Source organism: Fundulus heteroclitus, chromosome 12, assembly GCF_011125445.2.
Source record: "Fundulus heteroclitus isolate FHET01 chromosome 12, MU-UCD_Fhet_4.1, whole genome shotgun sequence".
Taxonomy (NCBI): Eukaryota; Metazoa; Chordata; class Actinopteri; order Cyprinodontiformes; family Fundulidae; genus Fundulus; species Fundulus heteroclitus.
In genome coordinates this window covers 3,806,217-3,820,028 of record NC_046372.1, presented here as the reverse complement: position 1 = coordinate 3,820,028, position 13,812 = coordinate 3,806,217, and the positions used below count along the sequence as shown (strand labels likewise).

General features: G+C 39.2%; 1 protein-coding gene across 4 annotated transcripts in view; it reads left to right on the top strand.

The window, feature by feature from the left end:
• The window catches only part of LOC105919087 (MLX interacting protein), a 30,537-nt gene extending 23,672 nt beyond the window's left edge, over positions 1-6,865 (top strand). For all 4 annotated transcript variants that reach the window (XM_021311592.2, XM_021311591.2, XM_012854321.3 and 1 more), the window contains exon 17: positions 5,057-6,865. In XM_021311592.2, coding sequence (XP_021167267.2) covers positions 5,057-5,163 — 107 coding nt within the window. In that variant the 3' untranslated portion in view covers positions 5,164-6,865. The remainder of the gene's footprint in view (positions 1-5,056) is intronic.
• The last annotated feature ends 6,947 nt before the right edge of the window (positions 6,866-13,812 follow it).

Sequence of the window (13,812 nt, the reverse complement as noted above, 5' to 3'; positions counted from 1 at the left end):
TAGTGTTAATAATAAGAAGGCAAGTTTTGAGTTTGCCAAAAGGCACGTCGGAGACTCCCCAAATCTTTGGAGGAAGATGCTCTGGTCAAATGAGGCTAAAAATTTACTTTTTGTCCATAAAGGTAAACGCAAACCCAATGCATCCCATTAAGCCTAAAAATAAAGGAAACCCTGTTGGAGGGAGGCTACAATAAAGTTAATACTGAGGCTAATGGTCCAGCCGGTCAATGACCCTAAACTTACAGGCGGAGCTACAGTGGAGTGGTTTAAGCACATTCATGTTTTAGAGCGACCCAGAAAGTCCAGACCACATCCTATTGAGAATCTGTGCCAACACTTTTATTTGCAAAGAATGGTAAAAGTCCCCTAAAACATTGACAGCCGTGGAGGAAAAAGGTGGTTCTAACTTCTTTACTGAGAGAATCCTAAAAATTAGAGGATCAGTCTGAACATCCATATCAACTCCAGAACCAAAGCTGTATCCAGCTGGAACTTATCCTGACAAAATGTCCCAATTCATCCAAATAAACTCCAAAAGCTTAGAGCAGATCATTCAGCAGCTAAGTTCCTCCTCCTGCTGCCTTTAAGAAAGTTTTACCTGTCATAGCATCTGATTTGACTCGGATAATAAATACGTCCCTTCTGTCATGTGTTTTCCCCCAGTCTCTAAAAACAGCAATTATCAAACCACTGCTGAAAAAGAAAAATTTAGACAAACTACTACTCCAGAACTACAGGCCCATCTCAAACCTCCCCTTTATCAGTAAGATTATTGAAAAAGCTGTGTTTCAACAATTAAACACCTTCTTAACTACGACCAGCCGCTTTGACGTTTTCCAGTCAGGTTTCCGTGCTCACCACAGTACAGAGACGGCCCTTATCAAGGTGTTTAATGACATCCATATAAATACAGACTGTGGAAGAACCACAGTGCTGGTTCTATTGGACCTCAGTGCAATATTTGATACAGTCAATCATGGGTCAGCCTTGTTTGTTGGTTGCACTTTATATTCAACAAGAATTGATTTCCAACTCAACAAGCTATTCTCTTGAGTAAGAATATTCAGATTTAATAAACTGTTCTATTCCTTGTTGTAAATAGTTCTCGTTGACAAACATCTTTGTCTACAGGGCATTTTTGTAGCTTGTGGTTAATGGAGAGAAAAGTTCAAATGAAATTGCAATTGCAGTTTAGATTTTTGTTAAAAATCGCACAGCCCAGATTTAAGTCATCGCCAAGAAGCCACGAAATGACGGGAAGTTTTATGAATTCAAATATGCTTTCTTATAGATTGGGTCACAATTGTCAGATGCTAAATGGTTTTAGCTTCACGACTCACTCATAGATTCAACTTTTTTAGCTGCAAACTAGAAAGCTTCCCAATTCCTGAATTGTATTAATTTCCGATATAGAAATATTGCGAAGCAAGTGGATTATTAAGTGCAGATCAACACTAACTCAGTTCACTTCTCTGGGTTCACGTAAAGGCTCGCCGTCGAGTTTAGCGCCGTCGTGGAAAACGGTGAATTTGCCTTTGTGTGTCATCAACCGCAAAGCATGAGTCAGGTCGCTAAATTTCAGCAAAATCATGCTTATTGCTGATGCTTTTAGTCTCGAAAAAAAAACAAAAAACACCGCTCTATACTTTCTGTAGCGGCGCTCCACTTTCTGCCGCGTCCTGATACGCATCATAACGAGATAAGAACGGGACGCTTTTAATAGATCAGAGGCTAAGCACGTTCTTCAAAGTGAAAGTCTCGCTTTCTGAATCATTTGTTGCAGCTTTGCATTGCTTCCAAGTTGAGCAACGATGTTTTCGCTCCGCTTAGTCATTTTTAACACACTGTGTTGGTGTATGAGGGTAATGGCAAAACCTCTCTGGGAGCACAGTCCTGTAGATCTTCTACCTTCAATATTTACCATTATTTTGTATCTTCTTTCAACTTGTATTCTTTCTTTTAAAATGCTAAATCATTGATATGTGTATCTCTTTGTTGTCCACCAACATAGGTCGACAACTGGTATTATTAATGGAATATTAACATGTCGAAATGTTACGTCAGCTTCCTAGAGGTCTCTTTCTTTCTGCTGTGAGCTGTAACTTAAAAAGGAAACTTTTTTTTTTTTTTTTGCATTAAATGTGGGGTTGATTCTTATCAGAGTAAAGGGAAAGAGGAGTCTGTGAGCAGTGAAACGGGTTTTCACCAAACTGTCCGTCCTCTGTGTGGAAAATGCTCTGTGTTTTTGCTTATTTCTCTGCATTTACATTTCTTGCAGCCCACGGATTCATCTCATCATTCCTTTGCTTTTCGTATCAATTCTGCTTTCAGCTAAATGAGGAATCTGTTTCAGAAACCAAAGAAAAACCACAGCAAAGCGTCCCTGATGCCTGCAAGACGTTTTGCTCTGCTGCATTTAATTAGAAAAAAACCCAGATCATATCCAACTTTCCTTTTGGCTGGAATGTAACTATTATGCTGGCTTTTTTATTTTCTAGTGTTTTTATCTGTCTGTACACCTTCTGATAATGCCTTAAAACAGAGGGCTTCACCTTTTTGGCTAAGGATGTGTTTGTATTGCAATTGCGCAATCTCACTGAAATGAAAGAGAAATGAAAATGATTATTAACTGCTGGAAGAAAATTTATTGGCACCTCTGCTGTTGATATTTTTTGCCAAGAGCTCAGAGTTTATAACGTTCAAAAGGTTGGAGCAGACAGAGAATGAAAAGATCTTTGACCAATTTCTCCATATCCTCTGGAGTCCTGGGTCATTTATTATACCTTCTCCTCCTCATGTCACCCCACAGGGTCTCCACAGGTCCAGGGTCTGATGCAGCCATGGGAAAGCATAGATTTTTTATTTATTTTTTTCTGTCTGGTTAAAGTGTTTATTATTCCGGTTTACAATTAGCGGCTCCCTGATTTAAAATGTTTTAAAGTGTCCATGAAGCCATGCGCTCCAGCGAGGTTCCCAGTGCCTCTATAAGAGAACCGGGCCCACAGCATCACACCATCCTCTATTCAGTCTTTTACCCCGTTTACACTAAACCTTTTTTACCGTGCCGAGACCAGTCCGAGCTCGGTAACTGAGATAACTATCGAGTGTAAATGGATCGTAAACTGAACTGAACCGAGCCAGACACAAACCGGACCACGCTAAATCTAGACCAGTTCCATGTGTGGGCTCAGCCCGTTTTTTTTCTGGCCCGGTTCTCTGATAACGAAGAGCGCATGAGCAGACCGCGTCATCTCCTTACAGTCAGCTGACATTTCATACATTCATAAAAATACTAGCTTCCTTACCGTGACACACGATTTCCAGTGATGATTCTGCTTAGCAGTGTGATGAACCTCAGCGTCTGTCGTTGTTTCCTGTGTCTGTAAATCCTTATTAGACGTTTGTTTGTCTTATCCACGTCCCAAAAGCCGACTCTGTCAAGTAAATTCACCAAAAGTTGCCGTCTTCGCCTGACCTTCCGCAAACAACGACGTATCACCACACGTAACTGCCTGAATGTTACGGGCGCTGCCATTTTGATTTGCTTGGTGCCGCCTTCAAACCCAGAGAGCGGCAGTACCGCAGATTGTCACTAGGAGGCGAGGAAAAACCAAGGAACCGAGATAGTGTGGTGTGTAAACGGTCGTCAGAACCGAGCTCGGCTCTGTTAACTGAACCAAGCTCGGACCAAGCTCGGCACAGATCGGTTTAACAAGGGTCGTGTAAATGGGGCTTTTGTTTCCCACCAAACCCGTCTGCAGACTCAGTCCAAGTCTAGTCTAAAGTCCAAGTAGAGGGATGCAAACGCCACGTGTTTCCGCTTGGTATGGTAGGACAAAAAAAATAAATAATGATTTTTTTTTTTTTTTTTTTTTTTTTTTATTCCTGCCTGACATCTAATGGGTCATATGGACCTGGTGACTCCAATGCAGGGAAAGGCGAGCCAAATCCGATCTTTTTAGCCGCATGCGACCCGTCTTTTTCATGGCAGTGCGAACGGCTCAATTTGGATTTTTTCACTTAAAAAAAATAATAATAATCTGTGCCACTTTCATATATGCTACTAATATCAGATATTTTTCATGTCGCGTTTCATCTGGGCTTTTACGTCACTCTCCTGGATCTCACTACACATCCACACACAGCAGTAGCAATTAGATCGACGTTTTAAAATTGCATTTTCCACTGTGAACTTTAAATGTGTGCGCCTACAGCAAGCCGTTTTTACTAGTCAAAACTACATTTCGCCTATCCAAAAATACATTTAAGATATCTTGAATTATGGTGGCAATTGAGATATCTTTAATTGGAATTATGACTAGTCAAAACTAAATTTAAGATATCTTGAATTGTAATTTTGACTAGTCGTAATTTAATTGTAGATATCTGAAATGGGTATTTCAGATAATCAGTAATTAATTCGAGATATCTTGAATTGACGTTTCCATACAACTCGATGGAAAATCTGATGTCATTTCGACTAGTCAGAATGTAATTAGAGATATCTGGACTAGGTATTTTGTCTAGTCAAAATACAATTAGAGATATCTTATATTGCTAAAACGTCTAGTCATAAAACAATTTGAGATATCTCGAATGTAAGGGCGGTAAAACCGAATTTATGTTAAAACGGCTTGCCATTGAGCCAGCATTTCCAGCTAGCACTCCACTCCGGTAGGATGAATTTATAATTGCCATATTTTCAATAATTCACCAGGTTTGTGTCCAAACAGCAGCCGTAGATATCTCCGGTGTCTCTGTATTAGTATCAATATGTTGTGTAACTACACAGTCCTGCAATTCAGGTAACCTCTGAGAAAAAAAAAATGTTTTTAACACCAGTAATCTAATTTGAGATTGAAAAGAATTGATCATAAATTTGGATCTATGCCCAGGTCTGTTTAACAGGCAGGCCCAGTAAATGTGGAGGACGTATTGAATTAATGAATCAAGTAGTCAGTTACTGATTAGACAAGGACATTAGCGTACTGACTGAAGGGCTTTGTTGTAATTTGCTCTTCACTGTTTTCTTGTTTTCTTTCTTTCCCCCACTCAGTGGTGTTGAGTACCCTCCGTCAGCTGTGCACTACCACCGCCATCCTGAGCGACCCCTCCCTGCTTCCTGCAGAAGCCACCGAGGCGGCCATGAAGATGCACATGTAGCCGCGCGCTCCGCCGTGGAGGACGCCCAGAAGCCGCTTTGAACATTTTCTGGCGTTTTTAAAAATCGTTTTCCTGCAGAAGACGTCCGGGAAGGTCGCCGTGTCTTCCAGAGATCCGCAAACTCCCAGATGAGTCGGCTAACGCGACGTGGAGCTGGGGTCGCTTTTACTATGAATTCCTGTGAAACAGTGACAACGTTTGGTCAGTTGTATAATGACTGATGGGAGGAAAATGCAGTAACCACTACCGCCTTTACCCGCTCTGAGAGATTACCGAAATATCTCCACGGAAGCTGCTGCTTGTGTGTTTGTTTTATCACACAAAGTGCTTTTTCTGATGTTAACACGCAGAGTTTAAAAGGGAAACGGCGAATATGAATTTGCACCAGGAAAAAGAAAATGTGGGATTGTGCCTCCAGGGAAAGCTGGCAGTCGTCCGCTCCTGTTGATCTGCGCCTAATCGGCAGCTGAGACCTTAGAGGTTTTACTTCATATAGGCCCAGAAATATTTGGACAGTGACGCAATCTTCATGATTGGGGCTCTGCATGCCACCACGTTGGATTTGAAATGAGACAACTGCAATGTAATTGAAGTGCCGACTTTAAGGTTTAATATAAGGGGTTGAACAAAAAAATATCTGATTTAAACATGTAGGAATTGTAGTTATTTTTATACAAGCACTCCTCATTTCAGGGACTCAAAAGTAATTGGACAAATAAAGATAACCCTAAGTAAAATGTTACTTTTCAATATTTAGTTGAAACGACTGCCTGAAGTCTGGAACCCACGAGCATCACCAAACGCTGGGTTTCCTCCTTTGTGATGCTTTGCCTTTGTGCTTGTTTGGGGGTCTTTCTGCCTTAAGTTTTGTGTAGAGCAAGTGAAACGCATTCTCCATTGGGTTGAGTTCTGGTCATTGACTCGGCCATTGCAGAATATTCCACTTCTGTGCTTTAAAAAAACTCTTGGGTTGCTTTTGCAGTATGTTTTGGATCATTGTCCATCTCAACTGTGAAGCGCCGTCCAATCAACTTTGCTGCATTTGTCCGAATCTGAGCAGAAAGTAAATCCCTAAACACTTTAGAAATCATCCGCATGTTGTGTGTGTTCCCAGCAACAGCTTCCAAATGCTAACTCCACACCTGGAATCAACTCCAGACCTTTTGACTGCTTAATTGATGACGGGTTAACGAGGGAAGAGCCCATGTGGCCTTATTGTTCGTTTTGCAGTCTTCAAAGTCAATTGTCCAATTACTTTTGGTCCCTTGAAATTAAAGAGCTGTAATTCCTAAACCCTTACTCTAATTTTGATGTGAATACTCTCAAATTACAGCTGAGAGTCTGCCCTTGAAGCCCATATTTACTATATAATTGTATCCTGAATATGTTTTCATTAACAGCTAAAATAACAAAACTTGAGTCACTGTCCAAATATTTCTGTATTTTCATCCCTCATTGAATCAGATGAGTATCAGGTTACTGGGGATGACTAATGCTTATCTTGTACTAGGCATGGGCTGGTATAATAACCAGAATAAAAATGTCATCTAAACACCAAACTTTTTAACATTAACTAATCACCTCTTATCCAAAACGGGCAAACAGGAAAGCACATTATCTCCCGACTGCTGCCAAATTAACAGATTTAAAGTCGTGTTAGAACATTTTAATTCGTTTTTTTGTTTTTGATACATAGAAAAAGCCTCCACCTTAGGTTTACTATGTTTATGGTTTGTAGCTTACCAATTGTAATTTTCATAGCAGCGTTACCTTTAGTGAGAGGAACCGATGGCACTGCTTTGGCTTCCACATCATGCCCCACTGGCTTTTTCTGTGAACGCCTCCAAAAAGCCAAATCGGTCACTGGAATAAGCAAGGGGCAATTGTTGTAAGGCTATTTTTAGCAAGCTGACCTGCAGCGTGCAGCAACAGGTGGGGGAGGGGCAGTTCTCTATGCTCCACCCACAGGTCACTCTGTCACACTTTATCTGGCATGCTATTATAAAGTCTAAATCTTAGCCTTTTTCTTTTTTTCTTTTTTTTTTTATAAAGCCGTAATGTTTTCCCTAAACTTTGGTACCGGTCCCATGCCTAGCTTGTACTTCCTCCGTCCGTTCTGAACCGCTGCCTTTTCGGGCAACGCTGCACGTCTCTCCTGGGTTTAAATGCAAAGCAGCAGGACACATTTTGTATGTTGGAGCCACATATTACAGCCCTCATAGGGAGCAAAACTGACAATGCAGTACAGGTTGTGTGTGTGTATAGACTATCTTTACATCCAGTATTACAGGATCTACTCTCCAGAAGGGCTGTCTTTCTTTTTGCTGGAGGTCGCTCAGGGCTACACTTCTGCAGAAGAGTGTCTCCCTTTTCTGAACAAATCAACACCTTTATACTTTTCAGCAAACATGTTGTTTATAAAGACAATATTTGCATTATATTGACTGATTTATTATTATTTTTTTTTATAAAAAGCTTTTTAACTACACTAATTTATTACAATTTCAACAAAAGCCATATCAGTGCAGAGATTAAGTCATCCACAGACACTGAGATTTGTCTTGCTGTCGGCTTGAGAGTAAAACTCCAGACAGACATATCTGACCTACATCAGTCTTGTGGTCAAAGTGTCCTTACCTGTGGTTGCTGCAGCCCGATGCGTCTTTGTTTTTTCATTTGTCGCTCACCACTCCTCAGGCAGATGTGGATCTTGTAACGTGTATTTTATATTTTGTATCTTTTTTTTTTTTCCTGCAGAACTTTGGAGTTTACAGAAGCGAAATGCACCATCTGTGTTGGTTTGAATGTGTATGTTTGTTAGCGTGAAGTCTTTTTTTTTTTTTTGATGTAGAGATTTGGCTTTTCAACAGGGCGATTCACAGGATCCAGGAGTCAAAAGTTAGCAATGCTAACGTCTAAACCCAGGCTTCATATGTAGTTTAAAAGAATAATGTTGAAGTCCCCAGTAAACGTGTTGGATTGCACTGTTTGTGTAAAATGAGAGATTTACAGAACAAAGGGAGCTTGCATTGCTCCCTAAAAGTCTTCCCTGAAGGATTGGACCCAAATCTTCTATTCTTAATCTTTGTATTTCAGGAAAACATAAAAAAAGTCAGCAAATTTCCAGCATATGACCTTAAAAAACTCAGTTTGAGGTGATTCACCCGCAGACTTGGTGAGACACTGTGCCTCTACGCTCATTTACAATCAAACTTTCACAGGGACTTTGAACAATCACTTGTCTAATATGGCTTACTGCTTCTCCAGATTATTCATCACATGTGTGTGATGGCCCTGTTCTGTTTTATGACGTTTAATGGCTGCTTGTACGGCACCAGGTTTTTCCTTCAAACACAATGTTGGTTGTGTGTGTGACTGTGTGTGTGTGTGTGTGTGTGTGATATTCAGGTGTTTTAAATTAAATCTGCCCCAACGGTGGGCTTCCACTTTTATTTGACCTTTCTGTGAAACTCGTGTGTTTTATTGTTGTACAGGATGTCGCTGCAGATGGGATCTGCATTTTAGTTCCTACCATGTTTCTGTGTGGTATTTTGTTTAAAACGTATGATCTTTTTGAAACTGCCTTTAAAAAAATAAAATAAAAAAATGCCTTCGGATCACAATAAATACAAGAAAAATAAAACTTCCGACTTTTATTTTCAATAAATAGCATTTAATTTAAATAAATATGATTGTTTAGTGCATTAGAAACGTACAAAAACATTTTAATTTCCAATCAAAAGATAACAGCATTAAGGCTTCAGAGTTTCGACTTGCTAAGTCTTTGTTCTACAAGTTGTAGAAAGCACCTGGCAAACACCAAGCCATCGAGCACCTGTTCAAACGCAGGCAGGCTGCAGCTGGGAGGGCTCGTGGAGTTACTGGATCGCGGCACCATGTCTGAAATGAACTGGACACACGTCATCAGCTGCTTCGACAGTTCGGGGATCTTCTTGGAGAGCTCCTCCATGTGGCACCGCACCAAGGAGAGGCGGTGGGGCGACACGGGCTGCTGCTCCTCACCGAGGAGCTCCGTGATGTTCAGCGGCGAGCAGGAGACGTTGGGGAGCAGTCCGGGATCATTCTGTGGGATTCAGAGAGTTGGAGAGGGGAGGGACGTCAATATTACAGCTTATAAGATTGTCTCAGAAAATTAGAATATTGTGATAATGTTCTTTATTTTCTGTAATGCAATTAAAAAACATGAAATGTCATACATTCTGGATTCATTACAAATCAACTGAAATATCGCAAGCCTTTTATTGTTTTAATATCGCTGATTATGGCTTACAGCTTAAGAAACCCAAATATCCTATCTCAAAATATTAGAATATCGTGAAAAAGTATACTAGTAGGCTATTCAACTAATCACTTGAATCGTCTAATTAACTCGAAACACTGCAGGGTTTCCTGAGCCTTGAAAAACACTCAGCTTGGTTCAGTAAACTAAATCACAAGTATGGTAGTGGTTAAGAGACGACATAAGATTCTCACAGTAACTGGTGTACTGACCATGGCATTACTGTCCTTGATTGGCCAGCCAATTCCCCTGACCTGAACCCCATAGAGAATTTGTGGGCTATTGTGAAGAAGAAGCTGAAAGACACCAGACCCAACAATGCAAATGAGCTAAAGGCCGCTATTGAAGCATCCTGGGCATCCATAACACCTCAGCAATGCCACAGGCTGATTGCCTCCATGCCACGCCGCATTGATGCAGTAATCTGTGCAAAAGGATTCCCAACCAAGTACTGAGTGCATTAATGGACATTTTCAAATGTTTGATTTTGTTTTGTTGTTATAATTTGTTTTTTTACTTGGTCAGACGAAATATTCTAATATTTTGAGATAGGATTTTTGAGTTTTCTTCAGCTGTACGCCATAATCAGCAATATTAAAACAATAAAAGGCTTGCGATATTTCAGTTGATTCGTAATGAATCCAGAATGTATGACATTTCATGTTTTTTAATTGCATTACAGAAAACAAAGAACTTTATCACAATATTCTAATTTTCTGAGACAGTCTCTGTATGTTTGTTTTTTTTGTTTGCTTTTTAGAGCTCCTAAATTATTCAGCTTCCAAACCAAAAAGTAGCAAAATCATTTCTAACTTTATTAGTTTCACATTTAAACCAGTGCATTACAACAATACAAATACTCAGCAGCAAGTGTTTTTGCTTTAATTTATTTGTCAGTTCCCTTTTTATATCCTAACATTTATAACATTAATTTGATTCCCAGTTATTATTTTTATTGCTTCTTAACTTGTCGATTCATGACACCAAGTCACCCTCTCCAACTTTGGGAAAAAGCATCTTAAACTGTAAGGGAATCTGTGTAACTTAAAACGACTGCGAGGGGTTATTTATTTCTGTAATAACTTGTTTTTCTTTATTCCAAACGTTTTTTTGATGCTTAATTATTTCCACATACTTCAATTGATTTCAACAAATTTCAGAACGTTCAGCTCCCTCGCAGGACATTACTGCTCTGACTTCTGATATTTCATAATTTATTAAAATATTTACCTTTTTTGTTGCTCATTGAAAATGGAGAGTTCTTCAAAACATGTATGCTTTTGGACAGCTTACTGCTTCAGCCTACTTTAAGCTAGAAACGTTTCAAATGGCGGCGCATCATTCAGCTATCTTTAACTAGTTCAGCATTTTGATATTCGATACACAATTTGCCTTTTAAGCGAGACAAAATTTGTGGGAAAACACCAAAGTTACAGTGGAGCTGACAGAGTGCAGAGAGGCGTTTAAATTTTAAAGGGATAATTATTTTTTAATTTGCCCTCATGGCCACACTAAACAGTCACCATTTTTGGCCAGTTTGTAGGCCCGTCTGTCTGCTTTCATAAAATGTCTTTGGATTTCCTCTGTGTCTCACGTCTTTTTGTCAGATCTCTCTTTTTTTGTGCAAAAGTCAAATTCCTCAAGCTTTTCTAATGTATTTTTTGTGACAATTTGGGCAAAAACCAAAGAGGCGTACACCATCCATCCATCGCTCTCTACCTCTGACTTCCAAAACATTTATCAAATCCAGCGTTTATCTATATCTCCTTTTCTCTCTATCTGTTTCTCCTCTCCGTTTTCTGACCCTTTCTGCCTGTCTCTCTTCCCTTTCAATTTTTCTCCTCTTTCTTCCTTTATCCCCTTTCGGACCCCTCGTCTCTCCTCTGTCTGTTTCCTTCTCGTTTTTTGCTCTCCCCTGTCTGTCTCTTAACTTTATTTGTGACATTTCTTCATCTCTGTGTTTCAATGATGTTCGGCTTTCACCTTTGTTCCACTTGAGCTTTGATATACTTTGCAAATCAGCACTTCAGAATGACTCAGGATACTTCTGCTATTGTCCCTTCATGTTCAGATTTTTTCTTGTGGTCTGTGATATAAAAGCTGTAACATCCTCACCAGGTATTATAATTATTTTTATGATTATTATTAATCATAATAAAGCACAGAATAAATTATTTAAAGGAACCGGTGGTCTGTGATATAAAAGCTGTGACATTCTCACCAGGTATTATTATTAGTATTATGATTATGATTAACAATCATAATTATAAAGCACAGAGTAAATTATTTAAAGGAACCAGTGGTCTGTGATATAAAAGCTGTGACATCCTCACCAGGTATTATTATTAGCATTATTATTATGATTAATAATCATAATAATAAAATACAGAATAAATTATTTAAAGGAACCAGTGGTCTGTGATATAAAACCTGTGACATCCTCACCAGGTATTATTATTAGTATTATGATTATAATTAATAATCATAATAATAAAGCACAGAATAAATGATTTAAATGAACCAGTGGTCTGTCATATAAAAGTTGTGACATCCTCACCAGGTATTATAATTATTGTTATTATTATGATTAATAATCATAATAATAAAGCACAGAATAAATGACTTAAAGGAACAGGTGGTCTGTAATTTAAAACCTGTGACATCCTTACCAGGTATTATTATTAGTATTATGATTATGATTAATAATCATAATAATAAAGCACAGAATAAATGACTTAAAGGAACCAGTGGTCTGTGATGTAAAACCTGTAACATCCTCACCAGGTATTATAATTATTGTTATTATTATGATTAATAATCATAATAATAAATCACAGAATAAATTATTTAAAGAAACCAGTGGTCTGTGATGTAAAACCTGTGACATCCTCACCAGGTATTATTATTAGTATTATGATTATGATTAATAATCATAATAATAAAGCACAGAGTAAATGATTTAAAGGACCCAGTGGTCTGTGACATCCTCACCAGGTATTATTATTAGTATTATGATTATGACTAATAATCATAATAATAAAGCACAGAATAAATGATTTAAAGGACCCAGTGGTCTGTGATATAAAAGTTGTGATATCCTCACCAGGTATTATTATTAGTATTATGATTATGATTAATAATCATAATAATAAAGCACAGAATAAATGATTTAAAGGACCCAGTGGTCTGTGACATCCTCACCAGGTGGCCCAGCGTGCTCCGGATCTCCCGCAGCAGGACACTGATGGCGGCGCTCAGGGTCTCCTCAGCGGCTTCGCTCCCGGCGGGTCTGCACGGCGCTTGCGTACAGAGCATGCTCAGCAGGATGAGGACTACCGTGGACAGACACGAGACAGCACACAGAAAACATTAAACACTGAGCACAGAGACACAACTTTGACACAACTTATCCCCGCATCCAGCGCCTGACCGGCAGGTTTGGAGAAAACAGCCCCAGATATGCTTACCGGCACGAAAGTCCATGACGGGAGTTGGCTTTGGTCACAGCGGCAGGCTCGGATTGTGGCGTTTCTGTCGTCCATTCTCAGAAGATTCACTTTTATTGGGACTGTGGAGATAAAAATCAACAACCTAATAATTTCCTCTGCGTATGACTGTCACAGGAAAAGCGATTCAGTGTTACCCCATGGAGCTTTGAAGAGAGAAAAAAAACCGAATAAGTGTTAATATTGTGACTAAATCTGGAAAACCCTCAATAATTCTGATTAGCGAAGGGTCTCCCCTGTCACTGGCTCTAATGGCAGCTGAGGATGTTTGGGTTAAAATGGACTATAGAGGGATTTTTAGTCATGAAAATAAGGTAACATAGAGAGGAAAAGTAACCCAAATCTCCATGGTTTACACCAGAGAGTGTCTGGAAGCAGGTTTACATCAGGATGGTTTTTTATTGTGAGGGGAAATTTAATTTCAAGAATAAAGACGACAGGATATAGTCTATGCATTGGTCATAAGGACCCAGCTTTTGAGCTCCATCCTCATTTCAAACTCTGCCTGTTTCTCCTCCAGCATCTGCAAAGGCCATGCACCTATAAATCAGCAACACAACCACTGGAGGCTCTTTGCAGCAAATGTCTCAATTTGGTGAAACCAGCGTGTGTGGGGATGTGGCGGGGAGGAAAGATGCAAGGACCTGAGAGGCATCTTGGTACCAGAAACCTCTGATGAGAAGAAACTTGAATTTAAAAAAACAAAAACAAAAGAAGATCGTATCGTTTGACCAGATCGTTTTTATTTCCGTCACTTTAGATCAAACCAATAAAGTTTAAGACACCATAAATACAAATGTCAATCGAAAATGATCAATATCAACTAAATAAATACAAGCATAA